At 37.7% G+C, this 26,927-nt stretch overlaps 1 protein-coding gene across 8 annotated transcripts in view; it reads right to left on the reverse strand.

Moving 5' to 3' along the window:
- Positions 1-2,938: 2,938 nt before the first annotated feature.
- LDLRAD4 (low density lipoprotein receptor class A domain containing 4) overlaps positions 2,939-26,927 on the reverse strand; it is a 456,291-nt gene continuing 432,302 nt past the window's right edge. For 6 of the 8 annotated variants that reach the window (XM_054985105.1, XM_054985106.1, XM_054985107.1 and 3 more), the window contains 2 exons: positions 17,690-17,743; positions 2,939-16,956 (listed from right to left, as the gene is read on the reverse strand). In XM_054985105.1, the coding sequence (XP_054841080.1) occupies positions 16,414-16,956; positions 17,690-17,743 (597 nt within the window). In that variant the 3' untranslated portion in view covers positions 2,939-16,413. The remainder of the gene's footprint in view (positions 16,957-17,689; positions 17,744-26,927) is intronic. The other 2 variants (XM_054985110.1, XM_054985112.1) reach the window with 1 other exon arrangement.

Below are 26,927 nucleotides of genomic sequence, written 5' to 3' on the forward strand. Positions count from 1 at the left end.
GTGAAGCCTATTCCAGCCAAGAGCCCTTCCCCTCCAGTCGATTTGCCAAAGGTGAAGCATCAGGAGCGCAAGAAGCAATCAATATGCCTGAATCTACCTCAGCTGAGAACCTCCTTCCTAACAAATATATGTGGTAATTTTTGCTGCTTTACTGTGTGGTGTTTTGTATGTGTGGAATGGGTATTCTTTTAACAAATGTAGGAGTTAATTTTGGCTGGAAAACAGGAAACAAAAATCTTATCAATTCTGTTGCCAGTCAGCAGCTGTATTTGCATGCCACATTGTAAAGGGTAACTTAGTTAATAACTTTGCTTAACTTAGGCTAATAACCATAATGCTTGAAATTATAATCAGCTGAGCCAGAATCTCTTCAAAGTAGCAGGATGGAAAAAATAAAAATAGGTCCCATTAAGAGAAGTGCAAATCATCACTTCAGGAGATGATCCTGGAAGTCAGAGTTTTGATTTTTTTTTACTGTATTTTAATTAGAACTCATTCAAAGTACAACAGATCAAAACTGTGATAATGAAAAAGAAGTCTAATTAATTTTTTTGTTTCAGCAGCAAAGTCTAATTAGAAACTGAGATTTAGTTAAACATGGCCCCAGAATGTTAAAAATATGGTACGTAATGAGGATCAATACGCTTGGAGAGCTGAAAGTGAAACCTGAACATTTCACCACACAACAGCTGATGGGGAATAATCATCCAGCTGAAAAGCTCCTATCAAGAGGTGGTATCCTGTCTGTAGTCGGTCCACAGGCAACCCAACAATCAAGAGGATGCTGTATTTTTCAAACAAATATAATTAAAATAAAAAGCAGGTTACAGAAGAGATCGAAGCATCCTCAAGAAATGAAGATTTGCATTTGTCTAGCATGTCTAAGATTTGGGACCAGGGTTAAATACACACACAAAGCAGCTGAGCTTTTATCCACTTTTAGACAAATTCACAAAACAGAAGCTGTGGCGGCACTAGTTTGGATAACAGATTGGATTATAAATCCGAGTAGAAGACATATAAAATGGGAGATAGCAGACAATAAAGAAGGCATTCATAATTATTTACGGCTTAAGAAATCACTGAAATCCATTCAAAAGCAGGATGGGATCCATATATACTAAGAGATGGACTACTTAAAACATGGTTTCAATGCAGAAATAGATTGAGCCCACCAATTTTGCCACTGATGTCACCAATAAATGCCCATTGTGACGCTGCCACCAGAAATAGTATTGATCAGCTCTGTTATAAATCTATGATAGACAAGCAAGGAAATGTGAAAACATGGCAAGAAATCCAAGCAAGAAATTCAATATTCCATGGCTGATGTATCACCAAACAGTATCAAGGTTCAAAGAACAAACTCTTAAGGAAGGCAGCAGGCTAAGAGAAAAACAGAATTTGAATCACAAATAAGTGGAGATTTGAAGCATCTATTAGGGAAAATTCACAAAATTTAACTGCAACACCACACAGAAATGGAACAAGTAAAAATCTCTATGCTAAAATGGATGAAAAACTTAGGAGAAACCATCCTGATGAACTAATGAGAAGATCTATAGACTAAAGATATTACATTTACAGACTGTCAGTTGTTAAAAGAGAACTGGTATAAGATGTTTTTCTGGTGGTACACTACTCCCAAAGACATTGCAAGAATTAGTAAGGACTATAATGGACAGTGTTGGAAATGTCAATGCACAGATGCAAATTTTTATCATATGTGGTGGATGTAAGAAAGCTTGGAAATATTGGATAAAGATATATAAAGAGACGCAGAAGATTTTCAAGCTCAGGTTTGAGCTGAATCCAAAAATATATGCTATTAAACATTTTACCAAATAATATTACAAAAGAACAGGGAGACCTTTTCCGGTACATGGTGACAGCAGCAAGAGTGCTATATGCAGCAAAATGGAAAACAGATCTGTGCCCTGACACAGAGTGGATAGATAAGATTTATGAATATGCATCTATGGCCAAATTAACTTATTTGCATAATAGACCAATAGCTGAATTTTGGAATTTCTTTGATTACTTAGGTTAAAACTAAGATCAATTAAGGTAACTTGATACAAAGATAAAAAAGCTAAAACACAGGAGAAATGATTAATTAAAAATTGTTGATACTAAAATCTGGGTATAAGCAATTAAAGAGAGGAAATGAGAGCTATTATATAATTTAGCTGTGCGGTTACATACTTTGAATGTGTTTTTTCTATTAGTTTCATCTGACTTTGAATGTAGTGCCTTTATAAGTTTCTATGCATTTTCTATTGTTAAATCTTTTCTTTTTAAATAAAATTTTAAAAACAAACAAAAGAACCCCAGAAGTTGCTAAATTAAAAAAATTGAAAACCTTTCAAAAGTGGTACTGTGAGATTAAGAAAATAATTTGGTTTTGAGTAAAAGAAAAGCAGTAGCAAAGATTTAATACATAAAATATTCCCCAGTATTTTTCAAACATGTTTCCTCTCAACAGTTTCCTCTCAAACAGTTTACCTCTCAAATTGCCCTTCTGTGAAGAGCATGTGGTAATTTCAACACATGTTCCCCAGCCAGACTCTTGAGACCTTTGATTCATACTCAGGGCTAGCCAACCATAGCACAAACATGCCCACTGCCCAGCCCACTGCCAACGTGCCCCTGTAACTTCAGGAGCCACTGGCAAGATTGTGGATGATCAGCTGGTCCTTTAGTCACAGCACTCCTTAAAGCAGAGCTATGAAAAAGCTCCATTAGCTTTTAAAGACCCAGGTTGCAGCACAAAAGCCATTTCTATGGGCCAGCTTGTATAGGTTCCTACCTTATACCACTCAAGCTTGCACAGAACAGCATGTGTAAACTGAGGTTTGTGTACAGATATCTGTAAAACTGCTCAGCTGTTTCCAATTTCAGAACACAGATGGAGGAAAAAATCTGAACAGGAGACAAATCAATTTCTCAGTTTTTAATAGTTTTGTTATGTGGTTTGACCACAGCTTCTTAAGAACAAGCATAAAATCTGTATTTAACTAACAACAGCACTTAGAGCAACATTTTCCTTTAAAAGTATTGCAATAACAGACCTTAGGTCTAAAAACTAGAACATCACCATTTGCTCAGTTAAAAGGAGGCAGATACACAACTCTTGAAAAAAATTTCTGCATATAACCGGAAGTTACATTAAAAATTAAGCAGCAAATTTATTAGGTTAAAAGGGAACAAAACATTGCTTAAAGCAAGCTAGGTTCATTGTAGCTTCACATGAACTGCTATCAAGAAGTTCCAATAAAACATGATTTTTTCCTTTTTACTTTCAAATAATAATAATAATAATAATAATAATAATAATAGTACTTAGCATTTATATAGCGCTTTCAGTGCTCAAAGCGCTTCACATACATTACTTTGTAATCCTTACAACAGCCCTGTAAGGTAGGCCAGTATTATTATCCCCATATTGAAGATGGAGGCCAAGAAAAAAATGACTTTCCTAAGACCGTCTAGTAAGTTCATCATGGAGGAGGCGAGATTTGAACTGGGGATCTCCCAGATCAAAGTTCCTTCGCTTAGCCATGGCATTATACCAGCCGCTAGGTTAAAAACAAACAAAATTAAATGAAAAGGTTAAATATTGTGGATAGTGCTTTTTTTAGTTACTTGAAACAAAATAAACAAATGAATCAGAGACATAGACCATCAGGACATATGACCCAGTGTGGAAAGTGACAAATCTTACTGAATAATATGCATCATATGCTGAAAAATTAACACTAAACGATAAAAACCGGTCAAAGTAGTGGAAGCAGGCATGAATTCAATGATAAATTCAGTAACTAGTAACCAAGTTTGTATATAGACCATCTGAGAATTCTCTGCATGTAAATTATCTACGAAACTACAGAAATATCCATTTTTCTGGCAATGTAAACTGCAAACAAGGCAATAATGACCTGGATTTGTTTCTTTTTATTTTTGTTTTAATGTTTTATTATATTTTTTTGTCGTCTAAGAACATGCCTAGAGCGCTCTTCATTGCTGATGAAAGTTTTTTTTTAAAGTTTGTTCTGAAGTTTAAGATGTCTTCTAACAAATGGAAGAATGTGCATACAGAGCTCTATGTCTACTTTTGAGGTTCTGTTATACCTTTCATTGCTGCAGCTTCAAAGTAGAATGATTTTTTTAAAATGAGGCAGCATCTTGTTTGGTCCACTGGGTATGTTACATTTGTTATTGCAATTAGCAACTCACATGCTAGATATCACCTCCCCACCACCACACACACACACGAGTTCACTAACATTCTAGATTTCTTCTCCTCCAGAATACATCATCACCATACAGTGCAAATACAGAAGTAGTCAGCGGAGCATAATTTTGAATACTCTAATATGCTGTGCCCCAACCAGATTAACAAACAATGCTAATAAATGGTAGAGATCAACTATCAGACTATCTAAATACCATTGCTTGAGTGGGGAGATGGAACTAGAACAATGAATCTATAAGGATATGCAAAGGCCCAAATACCACAATACTGGGGTGGGTGGGTTAGATGCTATTATTATCCTGGTACAGGATATAAGTAGGTATTTCTTAGAAAGATATTAACATACTAAACTGAAGGTCATTTGAGGAAATTATAAGATAAACTATTAAGAGTCGAACCAAGAATACTCTTGACAACATTGGCAAGCTTTTTCATTAGTGAATCTGGAGTAGCCAGCCATTAATTTGTGCCACAGGGTTGCAGGAGTCGGGGAGAGGAGAGGCTGATGAGAATAGTCACATTGGCTGCAGCCTGCAGAAGTCCCTGTTATCAACTCAAGGTGGGAGAAACGTAAGCAAATTACAGCCAACGTATCATTCAGTCCTGCAAAAGAGTTTCCTGCTCTGAGTCTGATTGTGAATTCACCACGGAATGAGCGCTAAAATAATTGTGTTACAGTATTTATTTAGCTTCTACACTTAAAAACTTGCCCTATTTTTCTGAGGTATATGTTTTGCCTAACAAGTCTAAGCTCTAGAAGCAGGGCACAGTGTGGACAGATGGTGAACTTGTATTGCCAAGACAACCTTGCTGCGCACAGCACCTGCCACACAGAAGGCTATTTTCTTTCCTCATCTGTTTCAGCAAGCAACTTAGCCCCCTTATAAAATTAAGAGAGTCCCCAAAGCTAAATATTATATTGAGTTTCTCATTAAACCTTTGCAGTACTTAAGGTCTTTTCTACCAGCTTTCCTTGGCCAGGAAAAGGAGATCTTGGGGGATGGACAGCTTGAAAAACTGTAGCCTGCATCTTTCAAAAGTCACTATAACTTCAAACAGTACAAAGATCAATCTATGATGGGTATCAAGGACCTTGTTGCTAAAGAAAGACCACTTTAATCACACAGATAATAGGAAGGAGTTTAGAAGAGCCATTCAGACAGCTATGCTTGTGAACTAGACCAAAAGTGCATGAAGCCAGTATGTACAAAATTGTTCTGAGGTGATGCACAGCTCAAAATTGTCCCGCATTTGCCATTGTTTGCACTGTGACTAGCCAAAAAGGAGAGTCAGGCATATGGATGCATTTCATATGGGTGAGCTTGGAAGTGAGCTCCACTTCAACCAAATCTTATTTAAAGTGTTAGTATTCAAATATATAGGTTGTAGGAATTTGGGCCACCTCTAAGTTGACATGAATAATAATAAACAGTTGAAGGGTAAAGTGGCCAATACTGGTCCAATTTTGTAACAATAAAGCGACAGATAAAAAAAGCAGCAAAGTTAAAGCAGTGATTTTTTTTATCTTTAAAACACACACAGAGGATTCCTCACAGCGAAAATGCATCAGACAACCAGTTGTGATCAATGGACTAATCAAAAGTGGTTTGTTCAAGCTTTCTTTTCCCCACCTTATAGTATATTGAGATTTCATAGGAAAATAAAATACATAGATGTGCCATTTGTATGTATTCTTTGCAAATTGTTACAAAAGAAGGACAAAGCACGCAAGTAGGCATTCACAAGTTCTATGCCACTTGTGTCAAAACAGCTATCCTCTATACATTATGTTACATTATTAACAACAGTTTTGTATCTGTTCTACCCACTGGGTAGGATATGTGCATAATATATTAAGTTATATACAGCACCTTACAAATCAAAAACAGAAGGTACAGACAACAAAAAAAGCACCATTTTAAGTGAGGCACAACAAGGGTGGGAGCATAAGGCCTGATTCCAAGAACCATTCAAGTCAGTGGGAGTCTTTCCACTGACTTTGATGGGTTTTTAAGGACCAAGGCCAGAGTCTACAGGGGGTGAAGTTCTTATCTGCCAAAGACGTGGACATGAGGCACCTTAGTTGTTTCTAACACCAACTGTGGAAAAGAATGAGAAGACAGAAAGAGACAAAAGAATAATGCAGTCACTAACAAGAACCTCACACACACACCATATTCTTTTGGAGAAGCAGCAATATAGCCACTAATATCTCACTCCTACACAATCTTAAACCACTGATTTCCAATGGAACTTGTTTCCAAACAAGCAAGCAAAGAACTGCAGCCAAAAGAGAGTGGTCAGCGTCATTAAAAAATCTACTTGATGAGAATGAAACAAAGGTTAAAGACTCTTTCCTCCAACCCCATCCCCAAAAACCAATGTCATAGCATTGCAGGGTTATAGAGATTTCCCATTTTGCTTTTCAAATACAAGAAACAGAAATAAAAGGATTTAAGTAAAGTATTAGAGCATCCTATTTGTAGATTTAACATTTTGTATTGATGGTGAAGAGAAGGTAAAGGATTGCACAATGTCAATATTTTCAACATTCATGTTAAAGGGCAATCGACCATCCCCTTACACAGGCATAACATCAGCAGTCAATGAATCACTACATTATGGTTACATGACCAGTTAGGTCAGTGCCAAAAATATGCATTTCTTCAGAAGGCAGATGATTCTTACAGTACTTTTAAAAGTACAACATTGAGGGGTGGGGAACTGTTTCAGTGTACCAAGAGCCAGTGAAAGTTTCTGTGAATGCTTTATACCCAAGACCATCCAGGTAAGAACTCTCTGCTCCAGTAGGCAACAGATCTCTAGGCAGAGAAAGAGCTGATACCAGTCTGCTACCTGATCCTTTAACTGGGGCTTCCAGGGACTGAACCCAGGACCTTCTCCATGCAAAAAAAGGCACTCCTCCACTGAGCTACGGTCCCACCCCTCTATGGACATGTCCTAAGAATACAGCTTAACTGTCATTGTTATCTTACTACTGCTGACACATCTCAATTTAAGCTACAGGGGCAATCCAAAATTTAAGCCTTAACAACCACACAAATTCAGCTATTTTGGCTGAAAGGGGCACTGCATGTTGACAGGGGTTCAAGAGAAAAGGCTTGGTTCTTGCCCTAAGCTGTTTTCAGCATGCAGCTCTCACTTGGAGGAGGCTGAGGGGCTGGCCCAATAGGTGTGCTGGTAAGCTCTTGCAGCAAGGGAGGGGAATGGTCCCCAAGCTGCACACTCACCCCTGATCATTGCTGGTATCTGCTTATCCATGCAACTTGCAGGTGGTGAGGTGCACAGTGGTGCTGAGGGTGCACAATGGTTGCTGGAGTGGGTGGGAGCGGGTGGCAGGATTGATCCCCTTGGTAAAGCAAGGGAACAATGCATGGGAGCTTGGAAGCTTATCAGCATGAGTTGCCCATCCCACATTACTGTGAGATACGGCAAAATCTCGGCTGTACCTGGGACTTGTTTCTGGTCTTCCTAGCCCCATTTAAGGTTTGAACCTATGGCTTTCTGTATGCCATGCTTGTGCCTGCACACTGCATTATACCTTTCTGTGTTGCCCTCCCTGCCCTGGTATATAGTGATGCCATGGGAGCCTAATAATCTCTGTGTTTGTGGGGAAACAACCTCACAAGCCGTGTTTCTGCCACATGGCGGCTTGGAAGTTCTGGAAGCAATTTGCTAACTTTGTCCCCATTCAGGGAGTATTTGCCTAATATAGTGAAAGGCAGAGATCTGTGGCAACACAGACACTGTGACCAAAACTAGCAGGACCACACACATTCAGGTTATTGAGAACTACATTTACTACTTCACTAATATATGCATGAACTTATCCATAGCCTACTATTCAAATAAAACACTGGAATGAACTGTCTGTTTAGGAAGATTTATAGCAAAAGCAATGCTATTATACTATTCAGGAAGAGAACGCTCAGATACCATGACAGATTGCTTTCCAAAATCAAGAAAACAAGCCCTCACCTCGTGCCCTGCCTTACCCTGTACCAAGTATCATATGACATCTTCACACTGACTCCTCAAATCTAGGCACAAGGTAACACCTTAAGCCTTTCTACTGCTTGCCCCAGGGATTCTACCAGCGTGTAACTGGAGAAAGTGCCCTTTGTAGAGTGAGGGAAAAAACAGCCCCGTTTGCTGTACTTATGATCTGGGGACCAATCACAGATTTAAGAGGATGCATTAATGAGCATGCAATGGCAAGCAGCAAGAAAGGCGTGTTGGAGTTTTATCAATGAATAGAAGACTAAGGATAATCTATAGCAAACATAAGCCAAACTACATTCACAGACAGATGAGTGTGCCTGGTAGGTCTCATGGCAGCCTGTTTGAGGCAGCTTGCTTCTGAAGGTTCAAAGGCATACTGCTTTACTTGTATCAATAGAAAGGAGCCTTGGACACCTCAAACAACAACAGAGGTGTTGCACTCTTGTATCCTTAACATAAGGAAGGATAGCAGGAACTAGGTAAGAAGCTGCAGATACATTTAAAGGGAAAATAATTTAAATTTCCCAGGTATCCAATGAACCAAATACCTGCTTCATTCTCGGACGCAGAATGACCTCATATCTAGGAATAAAGAAGTATTATTAGTTGGTTTGGCTTACACCAGCCAATAAATCATTGAATTATCTGTGTTAGAAAAAAAAATCATCAAAATTTGAGTAGATTAGGCAATAAATGTGGCTACACAAGTGTACATCATATTGAAGCATGAGATAAAAATTCCATTGGCTATACTGGATTATCTTGTGGAACAAGTACATTAGAACACACCTCAAAGTATTTTTGTGCATGGCACATAATTCTGAGAGAGCAATGTTTGGATATTTTTAATGGCAATGTTTCAAGGAGTCTCCGCTCACCCTTATTCTGCTCCACAATGCTTATATAAAATAGCAGGATTTGTTTTTACAACTGTCCCTTGAATAAGACCAAACCACCACCCCCAACAAAACAATACGTTTTTGTTCCTCAAGAATTAGGCTATCTAACTTCTCAGTAACAGTACAAAGCAAAACACAATACATCAACTCATAAATGGGAAGCTAAGTTAGCACAGTGGCTGGTTCTGGAATTCTCATTTTTGCATTTTCTTTTCAAAGAAAAAAACCCATCACCAATAGTTCTTTTAGATTAGAATTTGGACCATAAGAACATGCTTCAGCTATGGAAGATTAAGAAATATGAAAAAAGTGGCTTTCTGCTTTAGTGTACAGAGGGATAAACAGAAATGAAAGGCAATTATGAAAGTTTGTTTCTGTGTACTACATAGTACATCAACAAGGTGGACAAAGAATAAATAACAGTGTGATAACAAAGCACATTCAGAGTAGCAGAGGTCTAGAAGTCTGCATGGCCACGATCATGCTGGTAAGTGCAGAAAAGAATGTTGTCTCCTATGGATCCGAGGCCCAATTTTCTAGCTCTCATGACTATATGAAAGTGTAAAAGGAGTTTACATTTTGAAAACAGAGGATGGAGCTGTCAGGGAATAAGACAACTTCACCCACCCAAAGATGCAAGCTGTTTCTGATGGCAGCTTTCCACAGTCAAACTCTAAGCGGCGGATTCAAACTGCTTTTTCACTCCTCATCACTTATTCCCTCTCTTTACTACAATTCCTATCTCACACGGCTTTTGGGATGCAGGTCCCATGATTCCCAACATGGTAGAAACCCCCTACTCCCTTTTTCACCAGCAGAGAAGCAGGTTGCATCCAACCCAATCTTAAGGAAGAGGTACCAACTAGCATGGGCATTTTGCAATTAATATGGAATGCATCACCTGTGCAGATACTCAGGATCTTTGGTTGCCATTTAAAATAGCAGGGATCAGACCAAGGACAGGTTTGCGGTTGTTAAGCGTGATGAGTGATCTGCTCCTAACATATAAATCTCCTCTCCTCACCCCATCTGGAACTATCCTTACACCCTTCACAATAACCATCCTACTCATTGACATTTTTCATACACACTGTATTCAAAATCTCTCTTTCCTTTAATGAAATTTAAAACAATTTTCAAATGCTGCAAAGAAAAAATAATGCAGATGAATCAAAGGGAAGGTAAGTAAACGTGCATAGTTTTCATCCTTCGTCCTCGCTATAGAAATTCAGTGTTTTGTGTACAAATTTTCAGACCCCACCCCCCGCAGGGAATGCCAATTGGTTTTTTCCTATTATGTCATGAAATGACACATTCACAAAACCATGACGAGGATGAACAGGGTACAAAATAACCTTCCTGTCTATGCTATTTATTCCACTTTTTAAAAAAAACTTTAAAATATCACACAATAAAGGTATGCTTTTAAATCTAGAAGAGCTATTACCAACTAACAACTAATTGGACCTTACCTCAATATCGAGTTTTTATAAATCTAGGGATAGAAGAGATGAAGACACAATTACCAGATATTTTTTTTAATCATGGGATTGGATCCTACCAGCTTCTTCACTGGTGTAGGAGATAGAAGGGGCTACTTTTGTCTGAAAAAAGGTTTTGTCAGGGATTGTGAAATCTGCATAGACAAAAAGCTATTTGGAATGGGCGTAAGAACAAGGAGAAAACTCACGACTTTTCTTTCTTGTGCCAGTGGAAAAAGCTGATAGGATCCTACCCATTGTTAAAAATGTTTACTGTTTACAGTGCAATCCTAAACCAAGTTACACTTTGTCAGTGGTCTTAAAGCCAAACTAGATGTGACAGTGTCCTCATGTCAGCCCTGGGGATGCTGCTACCATTTTAAAGCCCAAAACGGATGATGTAAAAATGTTGCAGAAGGGACCATTTTGGCACTTGAAAAGGTGAGGGATGGGGGATACACAAGAAGTCCTCATCCTGCCATGCTGTGGACCTGATCAGGATCAGGCCCTCATAGCATTTTAATATTACCCATTTTAAGCTTTAAAATGGCAGTGAGAGTATCCTCATGGCAGACACAAGGTTGCCATCATGTCTAGTTTGGTCCTTAAGTTTCCAATGTTAGTCTCCCCTCACACTGCACATGCATGTATGCGCACGCGGATGCACAGAGAGAGACAGAGACAGAGAGAAAGAGAGAGAATGGCCTTTTGAATTGCTAGCTACTTAAAATACAGTGCGTCTCTGGAAAGATGATGTATATGGATGGAGATTAGGAAAGGTACTCAAATCCATTCATTTCTCAAAAACTGCCCTCAGCCAACACTCTACATTCTTCCCAAGTATACAACTCTGAGAGCTCCCCAAAATGGGGCATGTAATCATAGCACACAAGGCAGATGGGAGAAGGATCTTATGGGATCTCATTTCACTCATAGCACTCACTCACGTAACCTTTTGACATCTAATATATATACATGACAAAGTAAGTAACTGTAACTGAAACCAACTTGTAAAGCTGGACAGTTTTGAAAAGGGGGAATTAGGACTCTAACAGTGTTATCCTAAACAGAGTTACATACTGCCCATTGACTTGAATAGACTTAGAAGGGTATATCTCTATTTAAGACTCCACTGTAATTGTGTGACTTAACACTGTATAAAGTTAATTTCCTAAATTACTCTGTAAGCCATTTTCATCACAGGTCTCCATTTTGCACTGTGAAAGCTTTGAAGATGGAGCTGAACTTCTTTTACAGTTCTCACTTAGAAACACAGTACAATTCTACCGTATTTACCTTCCTTGAAAAGAGGGCCTTCAGATTAGCTCAACAGTAATTTTCCATACTTCATCATTTTAAAATTATTACTACTAGTGTATTCTCTCTGTAAGCAATGAATCACTGAGATAACTAATTTCAGAGTCCAATCTTTAAAAAACACATAGAACAACATAGAAAATACTGTTATTTTGTGCAGAGCTAAGAAAAGATGTTCCTGGCTTGTGCAACATGTACAACCCTAATTGAAAGAAGCCTGACAGATAAAAAAGTACAAAATATTTCCTTTAGATGTTATTCACTAGAATATTAAAGTTCTGAGGACTTAAAACTTCACATACAAGTGGAAAGATGGTAACGAATCATCTTCAAAGCTAGCATACTCCTAATATCTGGTTTGAAATCATACGCGTAGGTAGCAGTTACTAGTCCATAAAATATTTACTGGCCTACTAGTTTTTCAGAGGGTGGCTTACAGAGTCTTTTCCTATAAAACAAATGGGCTCATACTTGACCAATGATGTAAGCAGAAAGGGTTTATTACATATCCCTTGTTATCTAAGCAAACCTTTGCCCACTCTGTATTGCTAACCATAGAAATTAAAATTTTCACAGCATCTGGATCCTAAAAACAAATTACTTATCCAAACTCATTCATGGTACCCTATTTATCTGAAAAGAAAATTCATTTCCCCCCCCTAGATTGTGCCTTCAAGAAAAAGGTGAGTAGTCTTAAATCGGTATCGGTACACGTTACACGTTACCGATAGCTATGATAATATAATAATAACATTCAATTTATATCCCACCCTTCAGGACAACTTAATGCCCACTCTGAGCAGCTTACAAAGTATGTTATTATTTTCCCTCAACAAAACACCCTGTGAGGTGAGTGGGGCTGAGAGAGACCTCTTTCAAGGACCCAAGGTCACCCAGCTAGCTTCAAGTGGAGAAGTGAGGACTCAAACCCGGTTCTCCAGATTAGAGTCCTGCGCTGTCCCGCACTCTTAACCACTACACCAAACTGGCTCACTGATAATAAAACTGATAATAAAAAATGTAAGTGCAATAATTTAAAAGTTGTGTATATAACCTTGGTGTGTGTGTGTTTTAGATTCACAGTCATCTTCCTTTCAGATAAATATGGTATTTTCACTGTATAAATGAGAGAAAGGAAAATAACATCCCATATCACTGCAGGAATTCCCATGGAGAAAAAAAAATAGTCTTGAATTAAACCATTCCACAACTAATCCCTAACCTTAAAAATATCTGCCACATAAAATAGTTACTGGGGTCCCTACAAAGAACGTATAAAGGAGCACTTGCAAATGAAGTCTTTTCTAGTTCAATCCATGCTCATCCTAGCAAACTTTTGTTATCAGGCAAAATCTGAGATGAGATGCTGTAACCACCAACAGTTTCTGGAAGATGAGAAAATGACAGCAGGGAGAATAAATCTCGTAATACTTGGAAGTTTGAAAGACCAAAAAATTTCCAGTAAGGCATAGGAGGGTACTATTTAAGAGTTATGCTGGAGAGAATACAGGTGTAAATGAAAAGGGAGGGGAATGAAGAGGGTGCACACGTGCAGCATTTATAAAGCTTAGATGCAGAAGACAAACGGCTGCTCGTGCATGTACACAGAAGCGTCACTGCTAATGCATAAACAGTCTGGAGTTTCCCAAAATAAAAGAACCAAATAGAATCCCTTGAATAAAAGGGGGGGGACTGGAAAACAAAATAGGTGTGCCAGTCAGTGGGAAATCAACAGATTCAAGGGTTGGCTTAAAGGGGAGCACACAACCTTTGGGGAGATAGAATTTTCATGGGAAAAACTTGAATTCAAAGTGATAAAATATCTACTGCTGATTTGGGAGTACCTAGTTTGATCAGAAGATCCAATTACTTACTGCTTCAGTTCAAAGGCCTTGGAGTTTGAATAGTTGCCAATTGATACAACAGGGGACTCTTTCTACAGACACAAACTTATTCAACATCAGTTGGAGGCATTACAGCCACTCAACTGAATTCATTCACGCCCAAAATGCAATTTAAGAACACATTCCATCTCTGACTGTTTAATTCAGAGATGTTCCTCTCAGAAAAATCAAATGAGGCAGGCATTGGAGAATGCCCTATAGTTTTCTCTCACCATAATACAGATCCTGCGGGTATTATTTAATGGACACTATCAAATTAACTGGATACGCTTCCCTTCATTGAAAGGTACAGTGTGCGTAAGATAGAAAAACTTGTGATAGCTGAGCTGAGATAGCCAATTCACAGAATTAAAGCTATCATGAGATATTTACAGATACATGACAAACAAAAGATATGAAAGACAGCACAGGGGAATACTACATAAGTCAAGAGAGCAGCTTGTAAACTGGAGCTAGTTCAGGACAACATACAAATGAGTTCTGCCCAGCTATAAACAAAATCCTTGTTTTTAGAATACAGTTATTATATAAGTGTTCCTCAAGCTCATAGTTGAGTTTATGAGCCACGCTAGGCTTATGAAAGAATCTTTACAAAAGGACAAAGAAAGCAAAACACACCACACATGCTGTTTTGGCATTAAAACTCTGCATAGATCAGAGATTCAGTTCAGTAATCAGGCCTCAGTCTAAATTACATTAGCATGTGGAAGTCCTACAGAACTCCAAGCTTCAGCAAACAGAACAAGGGCTACAGTACAATACATTTCTATAGTTGGTGCACTTGTTACTGTTTTGAATAGCAAAATGCTATGCTTAAGACCATAGAAAAGGGAGACTTCTTCTAAAGGAAATCTCTATTATGCAACAACAACTCTCTGGTGTATCAAAATTAAGACTCTAGAGATTTGCTGCTTTCTTTTGAAGTCCATTTGCTAACTGCATTTTAGGTGCCTGTTGTGCTTCGTGTGTGTTCTTGATTTCACAACCACTCTCCTTCAAATTGCCTTCCAATGTTTGCATTAGCTGCAATACAGATAGCGAGCACAGAAGTTAATGGCCAATAAACCCCAAATGCCATACTACGGAACAAATTCACTGGGATTTTCTGAAATTACAACATGTGGAAATCATAGCCTAAAGGCAAACCAGAATGAAGTAAGGAAGTTCCTGATCCTCAAACATTTACATGGCGGCTTGCAGGTTCTGATAATAACCAATTCATGTCAATGCATAAAGATGAGGCTAGGTCAATTATACAAACTCATCAGCTTTTTGGAAACAATTCCCAGTAGCCATCTAATGGTACAGGCTCCATAGACCGTTAGCAAAGTCTACTCAGTTGAAGAAATGGCATAAGATGAAAAGAGGCCTTGGAGAGAGGTCCATCCATTGGAGTGAGGTGGACAAACAGTTACATAAAAAGCACAGCAGAAGTGTGATTTAACAGGAAAAATCCACCTTGCATTTTAATACCATTTATTGTAGGATATCATGTTATGTAACTGAATATATTATGGGCTACAGTGGAGATAAAAATCTGCTGACATGGCATCATTAAAAAAGGGAAAGGAAACAAGCAGTAAGAGTCTGTTATAATTACAAAAAAGTAAATGTGTCAGGCATTTCCATCTGCTTCTACTTAAATAAACGGCTTATAGCTAAAACCACCTGAAAGAGGTGACTTCCGTAATTTCACATTTCCTTTCTTCCAGCCATAAGTCTCTAATATACCTTGCCACACTGCTAGCTGAATGCAAATTATTGCAAAGGTAACATGTTAAAAAGTCCTCTGTCATTTACTTTTTAAAATGTAAAATAGTAGAGATTAGATTAAGATCAATAATCTTATACTGATGATTATTAATAGAGGGCTGGGGAAAGTCCTGATGTGAGTAGTTTGGGAATCGTCATTCCACAGGTGAAAAGACAACAAGTAGAAGAACTTCATGTTAAACAGTTCCCTCATATATATATTTTTAAAACATTAAAAGATAGTGCAAATTTAACACACGTGTATCACAACACAAATTAACTCCTTGTATTCATCTAGTTTTTTGTGTTTTTTTTTAAACTTTATACCTTGGCACACAAAACAGAAATGCTGAGTCATATAAAAAATTCCACACTTACGGATGGGGCGGGGAAAGCAAACTGGCCAATTTTGCCCCCATTTACCTAGTAACCCTTTCTCTTCTTCTTTTAGCCATTCACTTAATATAAAACAGACTGTATAAGCCGTATTTCTGTGCTAAGTTATCTCTTAGAATTAAATAATTCAAATAGTTTATAAAAAAAATATATTTTCCCAAAAACACTGTTTGTGGCCAAACTGAATGGAAGGTTGTAATTATTTCAAATGACTTTTCATGCAATTCCCCTGACAGGAATCAGAAACTAAAATCAGTTTTGCACGTTTGGTTTTACTAAACTGTATCACATGAAATTTAACAATATTGTGCACAGGAGCACTAAAACTTCCATCATGCTCCCACTTGATTCTCCCGTCTCTCTTCAAGTGCACATGGAAAAGAAACCTAGACAAGGTTTCCTGGTTTCCTGTCTTTGCCTTTAACGGGGACTATTGTGCTCTCTGAATTGTTCTGCTGAAACTGAAGTCTGCTTCCCCTCTGTGATGAAGGAGGTGCATTGCTTTGCTGGTGATGGAAAAAAGAGGAACCAGGGTAATGCCCCATGACCTCACTGTAAGTCGGGGGTGGTCCTTCCATCCTTCCATTACTACTATAATTAGTTGCACTTATGCCCGAATTGCTGCTTGGTGGGCAAGGGCCCCCATTGTACATTGAAATGTCTATCAAGTCGCTGTCAAATATAGTCCTATTGGGTGGTGCCCTGACAGATTCTCGGTTGAGTTCCATCTGTTGTTCTGGGTCCCGAAGCTGCAGTGTGCATGGCCCTTGGTATGGTGGTGGCTCTTCACCATCAGAGAGGGAGATAGTAGGAGGCAGGTCAATCTCATGCTGCATGTATGGATAAGTTGGCTGGAAGCGACTGAAATGTTCCCTCTGCATAAAGGATGGAGCAGTAAACCTGTCTCTGGACCGTGGGGCGTACATGATCTGTAATGTGAAGGACAAACTATTATTCCATCAGTAAAGTCAAACCTAAACTAGTTAACATATGGAACAAAGAGAATCCACACAGCAACACAAAATATGCATCCTGATAATAAATATAGGCAGGAATATCTGCAAATAGTTTCAAAAAAGGAACATGTTCTTAAGGTGCATTACATAACTTAAACATTTAGAGCAATAGCAGAAGCGTTTTAATGACAGTACAAATTAAGCAGAAGAACAATCCTAAAAAGAACCATTGGATTTTCTTTCAAGAGATTAATTAGGAAACATTAAAAATAGCAACCCTGCTTAATCGTTTTAAAAATAAAAGATTCTTTTTTCACCCTCATGAAAAACAAATCAAATGAATTTCAGAAAGGTAGGAAATTTCTAACCCCCCAACATGATCTCTGTTAAAAAAAATACTCTTTCTCAGCACCACCAAATGACAAGAATACAAAAAGATCCAGGACTCAGCTCACCAGGGAGCTCTCTCAATTTCCCCTCAATATACTGTCCTTTGCACAGCAGGATCTTTTTCAAACCTCCCCACCTCAAAGCTCCCAGTGGCTGTTTTAATACTGAGTTCTGTTAAAACCATATTTGAAGATACTTTCTCTCAGTTCAATATATCAAAGCTACAGCCTTGTTTGCCAACTGACAACAGCATGAACAAGAAGTTATACTACGTAAACAGAAAAGCAAGTCACTGGAAATGTGAATGAAACCCTACCTCTGAAGCTCCCTGTCGTGTAGAAGAACTGTCTGAAGGCCACAAACACCCTTCCTAGTACAGGAGATAAAATAAGAGAATGATTAATTTCTTTAAAAGATTGCAAGAAGTTAGTTTTCTATATGACATATAATTGTGTGTGTGGTCGGTGCTCATATTCAGTGATTGTGAAAGCATTTGTGTTTATTGCTCTACCATTATTTATTTAGAATTATTTAGGATATTTGTATGCTACCTCTTCAAAGATCCACCATCCATGCACTATTTGTAATCTGGAAATTAGGAAGCGTTTTGTACTCCTTTAAAGCTAACTGTACTGATTTGAATCCTGTTTTTAAATCATTTGGCCTGATCTAACAGTAAGTGTGATTAGGACCGTGCCCGCAAGGTTGCTATCATGCCTCCGCTTTATTCATTTTTCTTCTCCTGTCTTCCCTCAACCCCATCTTGATACCAGAACCAGCTCCTTTCCTGATGCCACATCATGCCAGTGAAGAAGGTTTCCAGCCATTTTCAAGACAGAAGCAGAAAGCCAGCTTAGAGTAGGGAGTGCATCAAACCTCATGATGCTAACTAAAGAAGCTGTCTGAGGGAGAACAGGCTGTTCCAAGCCTTTCCTAGTATCTGGCCGTCAAACTCCACCCCCCCCCCACACACTCAAATTTTCAACATAGTTTTTCCTACCTTAAAACTGCCAGCCAGTAACCTAGGCAAGTTTGAACTGCACTCCAAATTCACATTCCCCAATTAGACCAAGACTACCCCAGCAAATGATCTCCCCACCATAATACTTCAACTGTTACACACTATTTGGGATTATTATCTCAGTACCATATTATTTTGCCTTCTTAAGAGTGCTAATTCCTCAACTCAGATATCGTATTGTTCCCGTGAATAATCTTTCTATCCGATTTCACCCTATTCAGATGCTCAGTGTTCCTTCCAAGTTTATAGGAGTACCTCACCATTATGCCAAAGATCCATTACTGTCATTGTGTTGGCCACTGCACAGACTGGCTGTTCTTTAAGACAGGTATAAAACCTAAACAGAAGCTCTTACAAGTGAAAAGAGATAAAAGTTAGAACCAAGGGTTCCTCCCTCCTTACATGTCACATTGACATGTATACCTCTAGCGTACAGGCATCTTCCTTTCTGATGACAGACACTATACAACTTGTACACCTTATTCCATGCAATTTATTTTCAAGAATGTACATTACAGCACAAACAAGTTTAATTCTAAAGCATCGAGTTCAGACTGTGGGTTGTGCTGCAAGACTACATTACGTACTCTCAAAAAGCATCCTCTCTTTTCAGCCAACCTATCACTTGTCAAAGAGAGTATTTAGAAAATGTTTCTTTATTCTTACCTGCTTCTAAAAGTATTAAAAACTAAAAGGCTTTTGAAAGCTCTAGAAGATGGTTTGTAAAACTAGCAGTTGCAGGTTTTAATCGGATGGCAAGCATATGAAAACTGCATACAAGACAATGGCTGTCAAGCAAAAGAGCTTTTTGATCTCGTTTCCGTGGAAACTCAAACTGCCTCAATAAAAATAAGCTATGATAAAGATTGTATTGCACTGTAGTCTCTTTTTCTCTCCAACCAACTGCCCCTTGTTTTTTTCTCTGGATCATTATTTCTAATACAGTATCCTCTGCTTTATTTTTAATGACCAATCAATCAAGTAATATAAAAATACAAACACCTTAAAAATATTCCAGGGGGGGGGGAGGGAAATGATATCTAAAGTATATAAGATTTTGTTGAAATGGTTTACAGAAGAGGAAGTTGTTAAAGTTCAAATGGTAAAATGGGCAATAAATTGTAATAAAGACATACCAATGGAAGCTTGGGAGAAGTTGTGGAAAAATACAGTTAAAATTTCAGCATGTACCACTGTAAGAGAGAATGTTTATAAAATGATGTATAGATGGTATTTGACACCAAAGAAGTTAGCCAACGGTAATAGCCAAATGTCAGATAAATGTTGGAAATGTAAGAAACACGAAGGTTCATTTTATCATATGTGGTGGACATGTGAGAAAGCTAAACACTTCTAGGGAGAAATAATAGAAGTTATGTCAGATGTTTTACAGAAAATTGTGAATAAATCCCCAGAATTGATGTTATTGTGTATGAACCTAGAAGAATTTGATAAAATGGACAGAATAATGGTGTTTTATATTATTACTGCGGCTAGAATGTGTTATGCACAACTATGGAAGACTCAAGAAATACCATCAGTGGAAGATTGGATTTTGAAAGTAATGAATATGGCTGAAATGGACAAGTTAACAAGAAAGTTAAAAGAACAAAACACTTTGGACTATGTTATGAACTGGGAGAAATTTAAGAATTATGTGGAAAAAAAGTGGGACATGAAAGGAAAAATGTGGTCTTTGGATAATGGTTAGAAGGGGAGAATAGATCTTTACCTGTTTGTAATTAGTGATGGAAATATGATAGTATATGTTAAGAAGAATACAGTAATATTGAAATAAATATTAGAGATATTTGGAATATGATAGACAGAGATGAGTATATCATGGTTATACTGTACTAAAGGTTAGCTTATGTTATATTATATAGTATATATTATAACGTAGAAATATTTAAGGTTATATAGTAGGAGATAGTGATTTAGTATAAATGAAGGGAATGGAAAGCTGTTGGAAGTCAACTGAAAAGCGGGGGGGAATGGGAATAATATAATGTGATGGTTGTTACAAAGTGTGTATGGTGATTTATGTATATATTGACCCATCCAATAAAAATTCTTTAAAAAAAAACACCTTAAAACTAAGAATTTGAATTTTTTTTTATAAGAATTTTTTATTGGATGGGTCATTATATCAATTCACACATACAACACATTATTTTATCTCCCCCATATAGTAATATCCCCCACCCTTTCCCCCCCTTTTCCGTTGACTTCCGACAGTTTTCCATTCCCTTCATCTAATTAACTTTACTACCTCTTAATATATAATCCTTAACCATCCTAAACCCTATATAACATAGCTATTCAATAACATATAATATAATCTAACAATCTGTATCATATATTTAATACTATATAATATCCAGTATATTCCAGCAATGAATCATATATTCTATTACTCAACATATACACTCTCTATAATAACATACTCTATAATAGTATAACCTATAATATTCCATATCCAAAATAATATATATCTACTATACCATATCTATAACATTCAAAATTATTGTTATTTTCAGTATTACTTTAAGATATATTGTCTCATTTTTTCCTCTTATAACTTAAATTAGGTGTTTAATATATAGTGTCCTACAATATACCATAATCTGGTATATACCCTATAAATCTCGTCTTATTATGACCTAGTGTATTATAGCAAAATACATCGCTATAGCCTAGTATATTATCACAAACTATATTATCCTTTTCCAATATAATGTTAAAATTTCTATCTCTATATTCAGTTAAAGTAACAGAGCACTATCCTCCCCTTAAAAAGTATCCAAAGACCACACTTTCCCTTTAATGTCCCACTTTTTCCCCATATAATTCTTAAATTTCTCCCAGCTTCTTATATATTCTTCCGCAACTTCTTCTCGTAGTTTCTTCGTAAGTTTGTCCATTTCTGCCAGATTCAATGTTTTCAAGATCCAATCTTCCACTGATGGTATCTCCTTTGTCTTCCACAACTGAGCATATAGTATCCTAGCCGCCGTAATCATATAAAACACCATTATCCTGTCCATTTTATCAAATTCTTCAAGGTACATACATAATAACAATTCTGGGTTCTTAACAATTTTTCTGTAATATATCTGACATAGCGTCTACTATTTCCCCCCAGAACTGTTTAGCTTTTTCACACATCCACCACATATGGTAAAAAGAACCTTCATGTTTCCCACATTTCCAACATTTATCTGACATCTGACTGTTTCCCTTAGCTAACTTTTTTGGCGTAAGATACCATCTATAAATCATTTTATAAACATTTTCTCTTATCGTGGTACATGTTGATATCTTTATAGTATTCTTCCACAATTTCTCCCAAGCTTCCATCAATATATCCTTATTACAATTTATTGCCCATTTTACCATTTGAACCTTTACTATCTCGTCTTCTGTAAACCATTTCAACAACATTTTATACCTTTTAGATACCAAGTTTCCCCCCCTTGAAGTAAACACTGTTCCAGGTCTGAATTTTCTGTCCTAAAACCTGCTTTCCTCTGATCAGAATCATACAAATCTTTTATCTGCATATATTGAAACCAACCATATCGAAATGGCAATGCTTCATTGTTTTTAATACTATATAAATTCTGGTCTACTCTAAGGATATTTTGATATGTCGTCCACTCCTCTCCTTCATATTCAGTCCTTGGATTGACAGCCTCCGCTGGTACAATCCACACTGGTGTTTTTTCATTCAAATATCTCTTACATTTAGCCCATACAGCAAAGAGACTTCGCCTCACAAAATGATGCAAAAACATCATATCAGCCTTAGTCTTTTCATACCATAGATATGCATGCCATCCAAAGGTTTTATTGTACCCGTCCAATGTCAATAGTTTATGGTTTTCCAACAGCATCCAATCCCTCACCCAAACCAAACATATAGCTTCATAATATAATTTCAGATTTGGTAGCTGTAGTCCACCTCTCTCCTTTGCATCATATAACACCTTCATCTTGACTCTAGGCTTTTTCCCTGCCCACACAAATGTCTTCTTCTCAAATTTATAATTCAATTTGTTATCAAACCAATGCTGCCGCTTGGTCATACAGTTTGATATTCAGTACCGGCAGTCCTCCTTGTTTTTTGTCATCTTTAAATCTTCTCCTTGGTTTCTTCCCTTTCCAAATGAAGTCATTTATTACTTTCTGCCAATAAATAAAGTCTTTTGATCTATATGAATTGGAACCATTTGAAACAGAAAATTCAATTTTGGTAGAGTTTTCAAGGCAACAGACTAACAGAGGTGGTTTGCCATTGTCTGCCTCTGCAAACCTGGTCTTTGTTGGAGGTCACCCATCCAATTACTAACCAAGGCTGACCCTGCTTAGCTTCTGAGATCTGATGAGATCAGGCTTGCCTGGGCTATCCAGGCCAGGTCAAACAATGCAATAGGGTTTGCAAATGCAAATTTGCAGAGATTTGAAAACAAGCAGAAATCCTAAAGACAACTGAAACAATTCTAAAACAGAGCATAAGCAATTCTCAACCTGACATATTAAACAACACAGAAAATCCCTGGTAGGATCATACTTATAGCAATAGACAGTACGTAGTAGCATAGACTACAGTGCCTATATTTTTACTAATGCATCTCTTTGAAACCACTTCCTTACAGTACAGCCCTCCCATCTATCTTTTAAAAAGCTCTCCCAGTTAATTCAGTTTTGCACTGCTTGTAGAAAGTCAGGAGAGTGGGAGCCCTCCAAAGCTCATTAGGCAGGCCATTCCATAAGGCAGAGTCCCCAAGAGAGAACATGTGTGTATAGGCAGTTGCCCATTTGCATGATGGCACCTGTAAAAGCCCCTGCTCAGATGAACAAAGCTGCCATGGCAGAGCATAGGAAGTCTGGAAGATATGAGGGACCAAGGCCATGAACAGCTTTGTATGTGACAGCGAAAACTTTGAATTGAGCCCAATAACTGATGGATAGCCAATGGAGTGTAGGGGGGTTTGGCTGTAGTCCAATCCAATAGAAATCCAATAAACAGCAGACGGTGGTAGTGAGCAGGAAGGTGATGGTGAAATAGCTGGCCGCATTGAAACGTTTCACCATGGCCAGCTATTTCACCAACACCTTCCTGCTCACTACCACCTTCTGGCCAGGGGTGCCCACTTCAAAAATTCCTATCACAAACTATTACCTCATAGAAATCACAGACAAGGAGTTCAGCTGCTCATGTACCTTCAGAATGGTCAAAGAGACAGACGTGCCTCATTACTACAAAAAGTCTGAGATGTATGATGTGCAAAACAGAGGATAAATACTATGGCAAGATCCAAAGTTATATGAAAATGGTTTTACAAAAACAACCATGCCTTTCTCAGGAGAAATCAATAGGCTGAAAATCCTGCCATTCCAGCTTGTTTGTCTTATAAAGTTTTCCAGTTCGAGCTTCTGCTGATCAATGTATGGAGAGAAGTTTTGCAGATCAGGAGCTGAATAATTTTATAAAGCTTACTGTCTACCACTTAAAAGGTCTCTTAACAGGAATAGTAACGAAAGTCAAGCTTTAGCGAGTAAGAAAACATCTATACTTCCTAGCATAATTTCCCTGTATCTTTGGGCACTTTTGCAGAGTTCCAGATGTCACTATTACAGTGTATTTCAAGATGTGACTGTTTTTTAAAGGAGCAAATAGAGAAATACAGGAAAGACTTCAAAGTCGATAAATCATATTCATGTTATTCAGATGATCCAAAATATTTGAATATTTTTAGAGAGTATCTCACATACACCCTGCCCCCCTAAAAATGGACAGAGGGACTTTTTAGAAAACTTGATGCAAATGTTCTAATTGCTGTACCGTTTAGACTGCTGGCCATAGCCATCAACAGATCAAGGCCTGTTGCAGTTGCAATAGAGATATGACTCTCTTTATGTTTTAAGTATCCCTGCAACATTAAAGGATCTGTGTAGACTGCAAAATGCATTTTATTTTGAAGTAGAAGAACAGAGTGAAAGGCATGACACCATGCTTTTTAAGTACTTTAAAGATCACCCAGAAAGTCTTATTCCACTTCACTGAATGCCCATTAACTTGGAATCATGCTTTCCTGCAGTTTAAATATCATAAAATCTTCTTCAGGAAAGAAAGAAAAAAACATTCCCCCCGCTTGCTATCCCAAACAGTGTCCCATGTACCTTCACTTAGATGCAACGGTATCAAAATGAGGCTGGCTAGTCTAACTTCTAGTCTAGTCTAGGCTAGTCTAATGGATTGTAGCATCATCCATCCCTCCAGAGACCCCCACCAATTCCCTCATTGTCTTTTCTCCCCTCCCTCTGCATTCATCTCAAGTCAAAAAGACAAAGCTGGGGGAAACTTGTCAATTTCACTCAAAGTCCTCTCTGGAATCTAATGAAACTGACAACATCAGGAGAGCACTAGTGAACCCCAACACCACCACATGCACAAATGGGCACATATATATGTGCATCTGAGCTAGCAAGGCCAGAAAGATGGGGCTGTGAAACTATTTCCCCTCCTACCTTTTAGGTTTCTCTGAAAACCAGACAGGCAACTGTCATACCATAGACACCTATGGTCCTGGAAAGGAGGTGGAAATGTGGTAACAAAGCCATGCAACTGATGCTCATAGCAATATTGCCAAAACAGTTGGGTAGCAGAATAAAAATGTGTGGTTTACATAGGAATTATCTGCTCAGAGAAGACAAGAAGTCCCTTCCTGCATGGCCTGCATTCAACTTAAAGACCTAATACAAATGTTTTTGAAACTGGACATTCATTTTTTACACATGCACTCCAGCACAAAAGCATTTTAAATGTCATGTGTGAAAGCAGCTGTATCACTTTCTTCACTCTCAAAAAGAAGGTATTTTTACAGATTCATAACCTGTGCAGGGATCAGGAAGAAGCAATGTTGCAAAAAAACTTCAGGCACAAGAAAAGGAAACAAGAAGTGATAAGATTTCAAAGTTCTCCTTTATCTCAAAAATTATGCAGTAAATAACTTCTACAATTGAATACAATTTGATAATGGTGTGTTGTCATTACAAAAAACACGAAAAGCAAAATCTCCCCTTTTTTGCTAAAACACCAGCTATCTCCTTCCCCCTTCTCAATTTTCTTTGCAAGTTCCATTCTGTTCACAATTAAAGAGGGTTGTCTTCTTAAATTTTGTCTCTAGGTGGCAGTAAAAGGTCAGATATGTCATGCTTTTCTACTTGTTACAATCTAGTTTTCCTTTTGGGGTGGGAAGAGAGTAAGATGACCAATATATTTCTTAATGCCTTAAAAAATTCTCCTTCACAAAGTAATAAAAGCAACAAGGTGCAAACACTGTTAAAAAGAGAAAGAATATTCCTCCAAGTGTGCTCATGCTTCCCTTATAATCATATCTGACAAAATAATACAGTCTCTCAGAATGATAAGGAATGTCTAGTAAAAAAAAAAGGTATAATGTTGGGGGGAGGGGTTTGCTAGAGAGCAAACTGAGACCTTTTTTTCCTGACAGTTTTTCCACTCATTTGACTCTGTGACCACTTACTTTTAAAAACTTTTACAGGCTTAACCCTCTTGCATAGTCTTCTTACACCATAATGCAAGAATGAGTTATTATAAAAACTCAAACACTTTAAGGTACACCTTAAATCTATCAGACATTCAAAATGCATACTCTCACTGTAAACTGTTATGTGTGTAATTGTATTTGCCTTTATATAATTACTAAGTGCAACTAGACAAATAAAACTTTAAAAAATATATAGTTTGTCTAACCATTCAGCCTTGCAAACAACTCTAGGAAAGGTACTAGTCCACAAGATTTTTTCCTTATTTGCCAGCCAACATGCATAGCCCTATATGAAAAACTGAAACTAGCTCTCCTTCAATTTATGAAAGCTTCCTTGCTGATCTGGTGACAGCCAATGAGTTGCAGCGGGTTAGTATGCTGGAAGGATTAGGGAGACTTGGGTTTAAATCCCCACTTGCCGTGTAACTTATTGAGTGACCTTGGTCTAGTTAATTTTTCTCATAGAGCTCTTATGAAAACAGAAATGGAAGTAGAGAAAACTGTGTATGGTGCCCTGACTTCCTAAGAGAAAAAGGAGAATGAACATGCACTGAATAATGATCACCTGGAAGAGTTCTAACTTGCCAATTGTAGATAGCCACAAGTAACTTCTGAAATGCATTTCAGTTGTCCTGTTGCTCTCCCCAGTACATGAGGCAGAATGCAAAAATGCACACACGGTGCATCTGCACAACACTGGGGAACTCCAGTCAGGGGCCACTACAGAGGAGCTTTCAACATACTCAAAGAATCAAAATTCAGCACCCTGAGGTATACAGAGAAGCATGTATGTCCTAGCTACCTTACTTTAAAATTTCCAAAGAGCTATTGTGCAATGCTTCAGGATTTTAGTTCTGAAGAAAAGTGGTCTAATCAGAAACACAAACTCACCAAAAATATTTTTTCCCCGAAGTATTTCTGTGGGTGGAAATGGGAAACAGGACAAGAAGGGAACT

This window comes from Eublepharis macularius, chromosome 7, assembly GCF_028583425.1.
Source record: "Eublepharis macularius isolate TG4126 chromosome 7, MPM_Emac_v1.0, whole genome shotgun sequence".
NCBI classification, from domain to species: Eukaryota; Metazoa; Chordata; class Lepidosauria; order Squamata; family Eublepharidae; genus Eublepharis; species Eublepharis macularius.